The sequence below is a fragment of the Papio anubis genome, chromosome 6 (genome assembly GCF_008728515.1).
Source record: "Papio anubis isolate 15944 chromosome 6, Panubis1.0, whole genome shotgun sequence".
In the NCBI taxonomy this organism is placed as follows: Eukaryota; Metazoa; Chordata; class Mammalia; order Primates; family Cercopithecidae; genus Papio; species Papio anubis.
This window is the reverse complement of record NC_044981.1, coordinates 163,366,101-163,382,114: the sequence shown is the minus strand read 5'-3', so window position 1 is coordinate 163,382,114 and position 16,014 is coordinate 163,366,101. Positions and strand designations below refer to the sequence as shown.

Sequence of the window (16,014 nt, the reverse complement as noted above, 5' to 3'; positions counted from 1 at the left end):
GGACAGACCTGCCGCACCCGCCCCGCTCCCCGCTTCCCCAGCCCTTGGTTGCTATGCAGTTTCTATGGCAGCAGCATCCTCAGACTCAACTTTCACCCTCATTTAGAGCCAATTAAGGTAAAATAGTGAGGGGAGGAGGGAAGAGCATGGCCAGGGAAGGGAGGGGGGAGAGGCAGGAAATCCAATTCGAAGCTGCAAGTGCAGCGTTTACTCTGCCAAAGTCGCAGTACAGATTCTGAAGCCGCAGCGCCGTCCCCTCCTTTCCTCGCCCCAGCCTGAGCGGGAAGCGGCAGCAGCTCCCCAGAGCCCTGGCTTGGCAGGGAAGGGACGGGCACCCGGGCAGCCATATTGCAGCCCCCCGGGTCCCTCCTCCTGGGCAGCCGCGGGCCCCACACTCACGACCTCCTTTGGGAGCCGGATCTGTCCTCTCCATCGCCGCCACCCGCCAGCCTCTGCGTCCCTTGGCTTCTGACATCCCTTCTGGCCGTCCCCCTGTGCCGGTCGGAGCCTCTATTTATTTCCTTTCTTACTATCAATACTTGACCAGCAGAAAAGGAAAGTTTAAAAATGCCGATCGCACAGTTGCTGGAACTATGGAAAAAAATCGAGGTGGAGCCTATGGAAATAGAGGTGAGTGCAGGAAGGAACGCACTTTTCACAGCATTCTCAAGAATCCGATCTCCGCAGCCAATGCATTGCTCATTTACTATAATCAGCTCATGTTTATTAGGTGACTACGATGGGTCAGAGAGTTGGGTGTCCAGTGTGTGTGGATGTATATGTTGCGTTGTGTATGCACATGGATAAACATTGCGAGTGTACACACACACGGCATTGTGTGTGGTGTAAATACATAAATGATAATGAGTACAAGAAACAAATTGTTGCCCTTAGGGAAACTTCAGGATGCTTCTTAAAGTCTGTGTAAGTCTTAAGTATTCCCGTTTCCAAACTAATCTGCATCAGTTTGATTTTCCTTCAACAAGTGGCTTTAAATTAGAAGCCTTCCATTTGCTACAGTGAAAGATGAAACCAGAAGGCAAAAATCAATGATGAATCAAGGAACAGAGAGCATAAAGATAATGTGGTCTTAAACGAGAAAAGATAATGCAACCTTAAAAGGATGAATGGTCAGATAAAGAGGTGTGATTAAACATAAATAGAAAAGATAATGAAATCCAAGTGTTCCTTGCCCATCCCAGGGCCGGTGGGTGTGCAGGAATCACTGCTGAGAGTTTTCACTCCATGCTTCCCTGGGGACATGCAAACCTCTGCTCCACGGAATCTGATTTGCTCCATTTGAATTGGAGATGGTCAACATACATTTTCCTAGAAGAGAAAGTTCCCCAAATTTATTAACATCTACTGAATTATTAGATATACCTGCTCTGTGTTTATAGCAACTCAAATGGCATTTAAACATGGTTCACTTTTCATCACTCACCAAACCTCAAAATCCAATTTAATTTTTGCTTATCTCCTACTCCCAGCACTGTATTTATAAATTCAATGCTATTTTAAATTTTGTTTATTTTTGTATGTATGTCTTGAGATAGTCACCTAACATAACTTTAAATTGAATGGGAGATTCTGTTTTAGAAGAGAATTTACTTAATGCTTCATATTGAATACTTGCCTTGGAAAGGCAAACTAAATAATGCTTGACATATGTATTGATGTTTAAGAGAGATTGTTGGGCATAGCACAGACATTAAAGGCCATTTGTTTTAGATGGAACAGCCCAGATACATACTGCTGCTTATGGACAGTACCTGAGGTGGGAGAAGGACGACACCAGGGCTCCTTACTGTTACTGATTCTTCTGTTTGTACATGGGGTTGTTCTTGGTGTTGAGGACAATGTCTTGGAAAGATCCAGTCCCTCACTGCGGTTGCCATTTCAAGTCTGTTTTTTCTGAGAGAGATTCAATTTTTCTAAATATCGAATTAGTGAATGAGCAAGTGATTAGCTAGAAGTTCTTTTCTCATTTTCTAGTGCTTCTTATAGCCCTGTCTGGTCATCGTCAGCACATTTGCTTGTGCTGAAGCTGGAAGGTGCTCAGCCCTCATGAATGAAGGGTTCATTCAGAGGGAGGATTCCGCCCTGGGCTCAGAAAGGATGGGAGAGAGGGGACAGGGGCTTTACAATTCCAGGTGGGACCCTGGTCTTCACATTATTTCCAGTGACCAAAGCCATGAGGAGAGCAGCTCATGTTTCCCGTATTTCTCAAATTGCTCATAAGTGGATCGGCAATGAATAGATTCACATGATTTGAAAACTATGCCATGAGCCTAGAATGCACTTGCAAGTGGCAAGAATTTGGAGCTGAGTTGACTGATAGCCTGCCCTGCCTTGCCAGCCCCAGGAGAGGGCAGATGGTAACAGTTTTGAGGAAAATTGGATACATTAAATAGCCCCTGAAGCAAAATAAATTTTTTTCAGGCTTCTTAGCTAAATTTTTTCAGGAGAGCATAACTGGTGGAGTATGGACAGTGTTAAATTCCTATTTACTTGGAACCCAGAAAACCAGAGTTCTTTCTCTAGAAAAATGAAAGCTTAAATATTAACCCTGAGGTACTTCAAGTTTCTGAGGAAATTTCCAAATCCACAAAATCCTCTGTGTTTTGGAATTCAGAGGCTGATTTTACTCTCTAGTTTTGTCCGTGTTTTATGTTGTATGGTATCAAAATAACTCACATATCAGGAAATGTGGCACAGCTATATGGAGCATATCTGGCCTCTGAACTCCAAATTAAATGCCCTAAAACCCTTGCAGGAGGAGTCTGCATGCTTTTCTCATCAGAAAATCTGCTAAGAGATTGTAGTGCTTATTTTTTAGTGATTTAGTTGAGATTTTAGTGCTTTAGTTCCTTGCTGTTATGCAAATGTGACACGGCTGATGATTGGATTTCCAGGGACAAGAATCAGCATTCCTGGGTTCATGTTTTGCTCTAACCACCTTTTCGAGTTGCTATCCTTTCTGGCCTGTTTTCCCAGCTGTAGTCTGAGAGACCGGAACTGAATTGGGTCTGAGGTCCATTGTACTAGAGAACACTGCATACAGTTTATAAAAATTGTAGACCAGGGGAGATTCATCTGACTGTCCGGGGGAAGTCTTTGCGGTTCTCTGCGTCGTTCCGATATTTCAGATGATATAACTTACCCATAAATGAGTGTGTCGACAAGGAGACATACTAATTAAGAGCCAGAACCTCCAGAAAACCCCTGCAGAATCTAGCATGAAAAAGAAACATGTAGTATTTCATGAATGATGTTCTGGCAAGTTGAAGGCACGTCTCAAACGCAGGACTTTTCAATCATTGCTTTCAGTGGGGTTACAGCAGCCAAGGGCGTGCTTTGGGGGAAAGACAAGAAAATGGGAGAAATGATGAGTAAGGCAAGTCCATAAGCCAGTCCACAAGGTATGGCTGACCCATTTTATTTGTGTTCTCTTGGAGGAATAAGCATGATTTTTTTCTCTCTGGGATGTCATAATACATTAGATTGAGAAAGAGAAAACTCCATTTTTTTTTTTTTTTTTTTTTTTTTTGAGACGGAGTCTCGCTCTGTCGCCCAGGCTGGAGTGCAGTGGCCGGATCTCAGCTCACTGCAAGCTCCGCCTCCCGGGTTCACGCCATTCTCCGGCCTCAGCCTCCCGAGTAGCTGGGACTACAGGCGCCCGCCACCTCGCCCGGCTAGTTTTTTGTATTTCTTAATAGAGACGGGGTTTCACCGTGTTAGCCAGGATGGTCTCGATCTCCTGACCTCGTGATCCGCCCGTCTCGGCCTCCCAAAGTGCTGGGATTACAGGCTTGAGCCACCGCGCCCGGCCGAAAGCTCCATTTTTAAACAATGCAGATCAAACATGATTCTTTGAAGATTCATAGTCAAGCTTGGATAGAGATGATTATCTCCTGGCTACTTGGTGAGAAGATGAAACTAGAAATAGTAATAATGACAGCAGTTCACTTTGAGTGTCTACTGCATAACAGCCCGTGTTGATGGCTGGCTGGTGTTCCTCCACGGAGCTCTCCCCACATGTCTAGGTAGAAGCACTGCCATGTCTCCGAGGCCCAGGTTAAGCAGTTGGCCCCAAATTAAGTAGAAACCAAAGACTCAGACCCAGATGGATCTGCTTAAACCACAGAAACACTTGCTTTATGTTTTATGAGCTGGGCCTCATTGCTATGCTGGAATCCATTCTGCCAGCACTCACTCCGGACTGATTTGGTTCCATTCTCATGGGAGTGGTCACACAGGCCTTCACTGCTGCTCTGTGCTTCCACGTCAGCTCTGTTCGTTTTTTAGCTTCATGAAAATCCACGCCTTCTGCACTGGCAAGAATCACCTTGTCCTTTAGATTCACCTTGTCCTCCTTTAGATTGTGCTGTAAGTCACACTCACTTCATTGATTTAGTTGTTTGAGTTAGTGTTTAGTCTGAACACTCCTTGCCTTACTTACCACCTGTTATATAAAGGATCCTTCTTGGGCATGAAGCATCACACAGTTGCACATAAATTCAGGTAGGAAGAGACGGTGATATGGTTTCCACGTTCTACAGAACTCATGGGGGATATTTAGTTAGTACTTTTTCATGTTGCAAACCTGTATGAAGCCATCTACAAACACATGGCAATGCTAACCATCCTTAACATCTGTCTTTGTTACCAGACCACAGAGGAGGATCTCAACGTGGATGCTGAACCAGCCACAGAAGACACTGCAGAAGAAGTAATTATACACGTTTTATTACAGTCTGCTTTGTTTGGGGAGATTGGGCCCAGAAGGTAGTGAAGGGGAAATGGAAGTTTGAAATTAAATATCTGCGAGCAATTATTTTAGTGACATATGTGTCTCAAGACATATACACGCGCAAATATATATACATGCACATGTACATATTATGTGCTTATTATATTCAGTAATCTCCCTCAAAAGGAATAGTTGGAGCATAGGAAGGAAGGCTGTCAATCGAAGTGAAGTTCGTGGTCTCCTGGCACGGGTGCTTGTGAGGGGCATGGTGCATTAGTACCAGTCAAGGAGTTCTGGGAGTAACCAGCTGGCCTGGAAGGCTGGTGTGGGGCTCCCTGTACTGTGTCATGTGACACAGCTGCTTAAAATGTCTGATGAAGAGCTCAGCAGAGCTGGGGAGAAAAGCGGATTCCATCTGTGGGAGTTGCCTTTCCAGTGGGCGGAGAAGTGTCCCAGGGCCTGTAGGGGTTGACTGGGAAAGAAGGAAAGAGAGACAGAATATCAGCCTGAGGTGGACATCAAATGGAAGAGAAGAAAGAGCTCTTGCTGCTGCAGGCTGTGCATGTCTTCATTTTCATGCCGTGCAGGAGCTTGGGCCTGACCCAGGCAACAGAAAACAGACTTAGACTTTAATAAAGTAAAAGTATCTCAGCAACACTGGTGTTCTCAGGGGAGATTTTGGTAACAATAAGCATGTCCATCAGGGAGACACTGGACACAAAAGAGCTAAATTCGAAAGCTGAGTTGAGGCTGTAGTGAAGGCTTTGTAGTTACACAGCCACACTTCCACCACTGGGAAAGGAAACGCTCTCAGAGGTGGCTGGAGCCATGGACCATTGACTTGGCCATTAAGAAGACTGAGTCGCTCAGCCACATGCCACCTGCAGCCAGAAAAGTTAGAAAATTTGCAACTCTGTTGACTTTTAAGATAGCTGGCAGATATTGTAGACTGGAAGGGCTGGATTGATGAATATTACTGGTTTTAGAAAATGGTCTGCTCAGATGCTGAACGCTGCATTTCACTACCATCTAAACCTATGCACACCAATGCAACATGTAAGCCAAGTGTCACTGGATCTTAGGATCCGATGACATAGTCCACTGGTTAAATGAAGAAAAATGGCGTTCGGCTGCCTTGCGTTTTTCCAGCTGCCTTTCGGTTCTGTGTGTTTTCGCTGATGTGGGAGTCTAGAGTCCAGCTCTCTTCTAGCTGCGCAGCGATCCAGCTGCATTCTTAAAACACTATGCTTGGCCTGGCCTTGTACCTTTGCATCCCCTGGGGGAGTAGACAGCGCCACTTTTGCCAGTTCCATGAAGGTCAAAGGGTAGGCAGACGAGGCAGTGACTTTCCTGAAAATATGATGCTCAATCTGATACTTGCAAAGTGGTAGGAGTGGGAAAGGAAGGTGTACCCTCCCTGCAAATTCGTAAGACAGCAAATTCATAAGGCCAAGGGTTTCAGAGAAATAACTGGCTGTCATTTTTCATTTTTCAGAATACTTTTCTAGGCTTTTGTGGGAACTCTGATTTCCAGGGAACTTAGTGCGTTTACTGCAGGCAGACTAATGTGATGACTTAGTAGTTGGCTTCAGGAGGCTGTCGACAGGGCCCTGAGCCAGGATGGGTGCAGCAGACTCTTCATTCTGCTAGGTTCAACCAGAGCAGCAAGATTCCATAACACCATGTCCTGCTGCATTCAGGCTGCCATAGCACAATGCCACACTGGGAGGCTTCTACACAACAGAAAGGTATTCTCATAGTTCTGGAGGCTGGGAAGTCCACAATTAAGGCATGGCAGGTTTGACGGCTAGTGAAGCACACTTTTCTGGTTCATGGCCCAGCCTTCTTTACCCTGTGTCCTCAAGCGGTGGAAGGGACAAGGGAGCTCTCTGGGGTCTCTTTGATAAGGATACTAATCCCATTCATGAGAACTCCACCCTCAAGACCTAATGACCTCCCAAAGTTCTCACCTAACCTTTATTGCTGGGATTTTAACATGTGAGTTTTGGAGAAATACAAACATTTAGACCATAGCACATTATATGCCCAAAAGTGCTTATACACAACTAACAAAAAATTATTTCATTAACAATATTTATTTTTTAAGAGCCTCCTAGTCTCAAGTTGTCTTGTTCTCTACATTTTTGATGGAAATCTAGATGTGAATCTGTCATAGAATGTAATGAAAGAAACCAACCTCTTTAAAAGTTTTTTTTTGATAATGGAATATGAGATGGAGGAGATTATTACTGTTTCTGGATGCTTACTGTATCTGAATAACAGAAAACCAGTATATCTTTGCATCTTAATTAAATGAAGGAATAGAGTTCCAAACAGATTTTAGGAGTATTTTGCAGAACTATAATATTGATATTTAGATACATTTGCAGTATTTGTGGGAAGAATGAGAAAATACTGGAGAAAATTATTTGTTTACTTGATGTTTCTGATAGACGATGCTGAAAACCCAACATGGAATTTTTTAGTCTAGCTGCAGATGAATGTCATTTGAATACTCTATGATGTTGTTTTAAGTTTTGTTAGAGATAAACTTTTGACATCCTTCTTGGCCTCCAGAGTGGTTGTTTGCAAGGTCTTCTCTAGGTGAGGGATTTATGGCTCAAATAAAAGAGCCATATTCTGAACAACAATCACAAAACCGTTTTTCTTTTCTTCTTCTTCTTCTTTCTTCTTTCTTCTTTCTTCTTTCTTCTTTCTTCTTTCTTCTTCTTCTTCTTTCTTCTTCTTCTTCTTTCTTCTTCTTCTCCTCCTCCTCCTCCTTCTCCTCCTCCTCCTCCTCCTCCTTCTTCCTCCTCCTTCTTCCTCCTCCTCCTCCTCCTTCCTCCTCCTCCTTCCTCCTCCCTCCTCCTCCTTCCTCCTCCTCCTTCCTCCTCCTCCTCCTCCTCCTTCCTCCCTCCTCCTTCCTCCTCCTTCCTCCTCCTTCCCTCCTCCTCCTCCTCCTCCCTCCTCCTCCTCCTCCTCCCTCCTCCTCCTCCTCCTTCGTCCTCCCTCCTCCTCCTCCTCCTTCCCTCCTCCTCCTCCCCTCCTTCCCTCCTCCTTCCATTCCATTCCTTCCTTTCTTCTTTCCTCTTTTCCTTTCTTTCCTCCTCCTCCTCCTCCTCCTCCCTCCTCCTCCTCCCTCCTCCTCCTCCTCATCCCTATCCATCATCTATCACTCCTCCTCCACCTCATATATCCTCCCTCCTCCTCCTCCTCCTCCTCCTCCTCCACTCCTCCTCCTTCCTCCACTCCTCCTCCTTCCACTCCTCCTTCCATTCCTCCTCCTCCCTCCCTCCTCCTCCTCCCTCCTCCTCTCCTCCTTCCTCCCTCCTCCCTCCCTCCTCCCTCCTCCTCCTCCTCCTCCTCCCTCCTCCCTCCTTCCTCCTCCTCCTTCCTCCCTCCTCCTTCCTCCTCCTCCTCCTCCCTCCTCCTCCTCCCTCCTCCTCCTCCTCCCTCCTCCTCCTCCTCCTCCTTCCTCCTCCTCCTCCTTCCTCCTCCCTCCTCCTCCTCCTTCCTCCTCCCTCCTCCTCTCCTTCCTCCTCCTCCTCCTCCTCCTCCTTCCCTCCTCCTCCCTCCTCCTTCCTCCTCCTCCTCCCTCCTCCTTCCTCCTCCTCCTCCCCTCCTTCCTTCCTCCTCCTCCTCCTCCTCCTTCCTTATCCTCCCCTCCTCCCTTCCTCCTCATCCTCCCTTCATTTCATCCTCCATCATCCCTCATCCTTCCATCACTCCTCATCATCCTTCCATCATCCCTCCTCCCCTTCCTCCTCCTCCTTCCTCCCCTCCTTCCTCCTCCTCCCTCCTTCCCCTCCCTCCCTCCCTCCCCCTCCCTCTCCTCTCTTCCTCCCCTCCCTCCTCCTCCTTCCTCCTCCTCCTCCTTCCCCTCCTCCCCCTTCCTCCTCCTCCTTCTTCCTCCTTCCCTCCCCCTCCCTCCCTCCTCCTCTCCTTCTTTCTTCTTCTTTCTTCCAAATGCAGTTTTGTTATGTGGATATATTGTGTAGTGGTGAAGTCTGGATTTCTAGCCTAGCCATTACCAGAACAGTGAGCACGGTACCTGACTTACGATTTTTCACCCTCACCCCCACTCCCATGCTCCCACCTTTTGTAGCCCAGTGTTTACTCTTCCTCCTATATATTAATGTGCGCTCATTCTTTAGCTTCCACTTATAGGTGAGAACATGCGGCATTTCTGAGTTATTTCACTTAGGATAATGGCCTCCAGTTCCAACCACGTTACTGCTAGAGGCATGATTTCATGCTTTTTTTGTGGCTGAATAGTATTCCATGGTGTATCTGTACCACATTTTCTTGATCGAATTCTTTGCTATTGGACACTTATGTTGATTCCATGGCTATGCTATTGTGAATTGTGCTGTGATAAATAGATAAGTGCAAGTGTCTTTTTTATATGATACTTTCTTTTCCTTAGTGTAGATACCCAGTAGTGGGATTATGGATCAAATGGTAGTTCTGTTTTTAGTTCTCTGAAAAATTTTCATATGTCTTTTGTAGAGGTCATGCTGATTTACATTTCCACCAACAGTGTATAAGCGTTCCCTTTCTGTGCATCCTTGCCAACATCTGTTGTGGTTTTTTTGAAAAAGAAAGAAATTTCGTGGCAACTAAACTGATAAACTTTTCATGCCTGTTGCCAGTCTGAACACATATGACAAAAAGTCATCTTATTTAGGAAAATAATCATTCAAGTCCGCGGCAGTTTTCCCATCATTTATTCAGCCAAGAATATTTATTGCTAATCTGTAGGCCAGGCATTATCGTTCATGGAAAAGAATAAAAAGGTGAGCGAGGCTTGCCCTGGAAGAGCGCAGGAGGCGCTGTGATCACTCCAGCTTGTGAGTACTTTCACTGATACGAGTTTCGTGGTGTAGGCTTCTCACATAGTTTTTGAAGTGTGGAAGGCATTTGGGATAGATCACGTATGATATCTAGGCATGTGATTCCTCGCGTTATAGTTCTGTGCAGCTTCCGAGAAGGTGAGTTCTGGTGAAGGTCCAGTGTGAAGCTTGGGTGTAAGACAAGATATCTGTTCTCCAGCTTGGGTGTTACTGCAATACACCTTCATTCACCATTGCTGAGGGAACAGCCTCCTCCCTCAGGAAGGCAGTAGCAATGTGGGGGAGTTTCTGTTAGAAATTCACGGGACGGGTGGATTCTTGGTCTAATTTCATCTGACGCATCAGAGGCAGGCATCCTTCCTATTCTGAACAACAACCACAAAACCCAGCAGATTCTGTCAGGAAATACTTCTTTAAGGGATTACTTGAAGGGCTCTGTATAGTGACATCACAGTCATGGAAGAAAAATCTGGAAGGAGAATGACGCCTGTGGGCAGGCGAGGCCCTGGCTCCCTGAGGTTCTGGGCTCTCCCCATCCTCCCTCCCTCCTGCAGGCCGTGCATATGGAGGCAGAGAAGCACCAGGGATGAGAGTGCCTCCATGAGGCGACAGCTCCGTGTGGGAAACAAGCTCATGGCTCGCCTGGGGACTTCCCTGCAGGCCTAACTGGGTGGACTTGTTGAGGGTCTAGAGGCAACTTGCTGCCTTGTTGCCTGGGAACCTGATCTGGACGTTGGGCCAAGTGTACTCAAACGAACCTCACAGCCACACTCGTGAGACTTCGGTGGGCACAATGCCGAGCACTGATCTGTGTGGGATAGGACGTGGTAGCGGCGCTCGGCCAGCCTCCTCTGAGCTGCTGTGCTGGCGGTTGGGAGGGCTGATGCTGTCCTGATGGAGGAGGAGAGCCAGCTTCAATGGCTTTGGGCCAGGAGAGGCCCCACCTGTCCACTTCCATGGCACAGAGGTGAAGTCTGTGCAGCGCCAGGCAGCGCCCACCTCCCAGGTCTCTGTGCTGTTTTGTTGTATTTGTTCCCTATGTGTTCTCAGATTCATAGGTGATTTTTAGGTGAGTTTTCATTTCACAGAACAACCTTTGAAAAATATTAGAATTTGTTGCATGAATTTATTTATTTATTTATTTATTTATTTATTTATTTTTTTTTTAGACACAGGGTCTCACTATATTGTCGAGGCTGGTCTCGAACCCCTGAGCTCAAACGATCCTCTCGCCTTGGCCTCCCAAAGTGCTGTGACTACAGGCATGAGCCACCACACCTGCCTGCCCTGTTGCATGGATTTTTAAAGTGCTTAGATTTCAGGGTTATGTTTATTAATAACAATAGGACCATTTTCTTGTCAGGTCAACTCTAAAAAACCAGATCTAGGTGCTATTGAAAATGTTAGCATGATTCCACTTGATTTCCTTGTGGCTACTGGAGTACTTTCCCTTTCCTCTCAAATTTTACGATTTTTGATAGCAGAATAGAAAGTATCTGGGCCGGGGGGCACGGCAGGTGGCATTTCCTGCTGTCACCATCAGTTGGCAGGACGCAGCTACATGGGGATCACAGGGCTTCGGCTGCCAGATGACAGTCTCTTTGAGCCAAGGAGGACGCTGAAGACACAGCACCAGCTGAGAGGTCACAGAGGGACCCTCAGGCCTGGGCAGGCAGCCTCCTTACAAGGGCATCCAGGGGCCCATGGGCAGCTCAGGGCTGAGCTCCTGAGCACATCAGTGTGGCCTTCTGCAATGCCCAGCTCCCGCAGTGGCCGAGTGGTTGCTGCTTAGACCTCTCGCCGAGTCCCCTGGTGAGGAGGAAGGCCAGGAAGAGATTCATGGCAACAGACAGCAAGCGTGAAAGAGAGAGCCAGTCAGGGTGTATTCAGGAGCTCTGGGCCAAAGCTCCAGCAGAATATGGCCCGGGACAGGCTGAACTGCCTGTGCGGCCACATCGCCTCTCCTGTCTCTGCAATCCAGACAGAGTTCCATTGTTCCTCAGAAAAAACAGAAAGAAAAACAATCTAAACTGGTTTGAATAGAAGTGAGACAAGGTGAATAATGAAGCCCAAGCACTAATGAAGCAATTAAGAGCAATGCAATTACTGTTTAAAAGAAATAGTTACTAGATTTGAAAGAAGAGTGATAAAATAGTCTTCCAGTCCTTGCTTATTACCTCCTGTGACTCTGTCTCTGTGGCGACTCTAAAAGCTGGTGTTACGTAAGTCACCATGATGGTGTCAGTCTGTTTGCATCTGGATTTCTTACTGTTTCTCTGTCCAGCAGACAAGAATCACTTTAGTCCTTGCAGAAATGCTAGAAAAGGGTAGGGTAAGCATCATGCCTTCTGGAAAGAGGGTGATGCGGCTCAGCCACTGCAGGCCCATCTGTGTTTAGACGCACTGTGGGGTGGGTGAGAATAACATTGGCTTCATGGAACATTAGCATTTATTGAGGCAGAAAAAGAAGAAAAATGTATGATTTTGTAAAGAAGATTGGGACAGCATATCATTTGATGTGTAAGTGGTAATTACTTGCAAGAATCCACAAAAGACAAAAAGTCTGGCTCTTGTCATCTGCAGACATCTCTCCCTCTGGTTATTCCTTTCTCACGGAGTGTTTGTCGTTTGTCATTCCTGGGCAGATGAAGACAGTTTATAGCTCTTTTCAGTTTCTGGGATCCTCATTTTTCTGCTTCTGTAACAAAGTCAGCCTTTGCACATTTCCCAGAGTGCTTTTTTTCCGAGAAGAAAAGGATTACTCAGTGCGAACGGGAACATTCTCCAAAATCGTGGGCACCGGCTGGAGACCATGTCCCGTGGTCTCAGAGCACCAAATCAGGAGCCTGGAGCGGAGCATTTGCCGCTCGCTCCTCACACATGGCTCCAGGGAATGGGCACCAGCAAATGGCCTGTGGGGCCTTCCTTGTAGCTGCTGGGGCAAAGCAGTAAGTGTCTCCACAGCCTGGTGATTTTATTGGGATGGGGGGGGGCGGGTCTCATAAAACGCTGGTTCTCAAGAAAAAATTGTGCTCATCCAATCACAGCCAAGAATCACCTTCTGCATTGAGGTCGTTGCTAAATCATGAAGCAAAAGACCCAGTGAAAGCTACGTTTTCTCTGTCTAGTGTGCAGAGCAGCAGGTTGGAGAAGGCCATGAGATCCCGTTTGGGTTTGGGTGTCTGGAGGGCCTCCCAGGTTTGAGCCCCTGAGGACTGGAGGCGTGGCTATCCTCCTGCCTGCAGAGGAATAGCTGTGAAATAACAACCCGACTCTTGACGTGCGCCTGTTTTCCATGCCTCGCACCCTCCCTCAGCCCTGGGAAGTGGGCAGGGGATCTGTTAGTTTTCCCCCATTTTTCAGGTGGTGAAATTGAGGCATCACAGATGATGTAATTTGCTAAGTATAGCAGGGAACTAATGAGTGAGGGAATTTAAACAAAGGTTTTTTTCTACAGACTTATTTTCTCCTCCTAGAATCCTTGATTTCCCCCAGCATACTCAACATTGGGGGCAGATTTTTTATTTTTGGCTAATGCACTCAGGTCATGGGTCAAACCTGGTGGCTCAGTCCCTTCTGTTCAGGCCTTATCTCAGTGCTACAGGCATCTCTGGTCACAGGGAGGGTGCTGGCCACGTCGGTCCCTCTGTGTCCCTGTCATCTCCCTCCTCACCCACATGTGGGGGAGCCCACACCCCATAGGTACATCCCCCGTGAGACCTCAGAAACAGCCTGAGCTTTCCTGAGGAGGCTGCAGGGGCTCAGATCCATGCCCCCGGCCGAGGCTGTGTGGAACTCACAGGACCTTCATTGCCACACTGAGACTCTTTATCCTCTTTTTCCATCTCTCTCCCCTCTCCACACTGGAAAAAGACAAACATCATTCCTTTATGTGTGCGTAAAAATCCAGGGGGTTTTAGACGGAGCTGTTTTAAAAAATTATACCTCCCCATTCTCTGGCTGCTGTCTCATCATAGGTGGGATGTATTATTGATTTACAAGAATTACAAAATCTTATAGTTTATTAATGCTAAATGGATAATTTAATTATGGTAAGATTTATATACATATATAGTTTTTTTTTCTTAATTGAGTGGATTTTCCCCCATAGATAATGCTGTGTGTGTTTGGGTAAGATGCAAGGTGTCAGAAAATTGTATAGCTTGTTATCCTTCAGATATTTTGAAGTAATGGGGAAAAAAAATCCTTGTACCCTTGTAACGTACATGCAGCTGAGAGCTGGGTGTGGAGATAGACTTTGCAATTTATGTAAGTCATAAAATTCTCTAGGGAATCATGAAGACATATTTTTCCAGGATATATAACCCAAACATCCCACTTGCCAAATGCACATTGAGTAGCCACCGTGAAGGAAACGCCTCCGTTCCACTTCTCTGGCGGAGGCCCCGTGGGCACAGCAGAGCCAGGCGTGAGTGCCCCTTGTTCCTGAATCTGGAGTCTCACACTTCTCTGGTGGAGGCCCTGTGGGCACAGTGGAGCCAGGCGTGAGTGCCCCTGGTCCCTGAACCCAGTGTCTCACTTCTGTCCCATGTAGAACAGAGGGAGCAAACCCTATAAAACCATTTCCAAAGAAAGCGAAGGTGAGAATTCAGTGGGCTTGAGGAAACGGCTGTGAACACATGCTGGGTGTCAGTCTCAGGCCACACACTGCGCTAGGCACGTGGGACTGAGTACTCATAGGATGCAGCTCCTGTGTCGGGAAAGCTCATTCTACATGAGGATTTAGCCACATAAATGCGTATCTCCAAGTCAATAGGGTAAACATAGCAACATCCTTCTTGAAATGATGAACGATCTCATGGATATCCATGGGCGGGGGTGGCCTTGGGCTCCTCCACTGCCAGCTACACACTTGGTGGCTCAAGCCGATCCACCCCTGCCTCACCCTCCCTTCTCCTTTTATTCTTTGGGCAAAGTCTGGGGAGTGATAGCTGTGGGTCTGGCCCTGTGCAGGGCACCAGGATTCCATGAAAAAGAAGAGTACGAGTCTTCTATTTTAGCATCCTCGCAAATAAACAACTCAACAAGATGGTTTCACATGGGGGTAAGTACTGTGCAGAAATAGGGTGACAGGGAGTGCTCTGGGTCGGCCATACTAGCAGAGGCATGGGGCATGGTTACCGTAGACTTCTCTACCCATGCCATGTTTAGACTAAGACCTGACTGATGAGAAGAAACCAACCAGCAAGACCCGGGGGTGGATTGTCCCAGACAGACAGACCCTGGCATGGCCGGACCAAGGAAGCCTGAGCTTGGCTTGGCTTCAGGAACCACATGCAGGCCTGGGGCTGCCCAGGCTGGCCTGAGATGCACGTGGAGAGAAGAGTGTGATGTCAGGATTTGAGGTCATGGCAAGGTCTTGGATTGTATTCTTTTTCCCTGGAAGCCTTTTGGGATTTCTAAGCAGGAGAGTGATGGGACTCCATTTTATATATATGTGTGTATATGTATATATGTGTGTATATATATGCATATATCTATATATGTATATATATTTTAACTAATTTAAAATATACAACTAATTTAACTAATTCTTTAAAAATTAATTTTTTGTTTCAATAGGATTTTGGGGGAATGGGTGCTATTTGGTTGCATGAATAAGTTCTTCAGTGGTGATTTCTGAGACTTTGGTGCTACTATCACCCAAACAGTGTACACTACCCAGTGTGTAGTCTTTTATCCTTCAACCCCCCTCCTAGCCCTTCCCATGAGTTCCCAAAGTCCATTGTATCCTTATGCCTTCATGTCCTCATAACTTAGCTCCCAATTATGAGTGAGAACACACAATGTTTGGTTTTTCCATTCCTGAGTTACTTCACTAAGAATAATGGTCTCCAGTTCCATCCAGGTTGCCGTGAATCCCATTATTTCATTCTTTTTTATGGCTGAGTAGTATTCCATGGTATATATACCACAGTTTCTTTATCCACTCATTGATTGACGGACATTTGGGGTGGTTCCATATTTTTGCATTTGCAAATTATGCTGTGTGAGTATTTTTTGGTATAATGACTTTTCCTCTGGGTAGATACCCAGGAGTGGGACTGCCGGATCAAATAGTAATTCTACTCTTAGTTCTTAAGGGAATCTCCACACTGTTTTCCATAGTGGTTGTACTGGTTTACATTTCCACCAATAGTGTAAAAGTGTTCCCTTTTCACTGCATCTATGCTAACATCTATTATTTTTTGATTGTTTAAATTATGGGCGTTATTGCAGGAGTGAGATGATACCACCTTGCGGTTTTGATATGCATTTCCCTGATAACAAGTGATGTTGAGCATTTTTCCATATGCTTGTTGGCAATTTGTATATCTTCTTTTAAGAATTGTCTATCCATGTTCTTAGCCCACTTTGATGGATTGTTTATATTTTATTTTTGATTTG

General features: G+C 46.2%; 1 protein-coding gene across 1 annotated transcript in view; it reads left to right on the top strand.

The window, feature by feature from the left end:
• Window positions 1-545: 545 nt before the first annotated feature.
• RPS6KA2 (ribosomal protein S6 kinase A2) overlaps window positions 546-16,014 on the top strand; it is a 455,610-nt gene continuing 440,141 nt past the window's right edge. Inside the window, 2 exon segments of the mRNA XM_031667562.1 lie at window positions 546-630; window positions 4,673-4,732. Of these exon segments, the coding sequence (XP_031523422.1) occupies window positions 568-630; window positions 4,673-4,732 (123 nt within the window). The 5' untranslated portion in view covers window positions 546-567.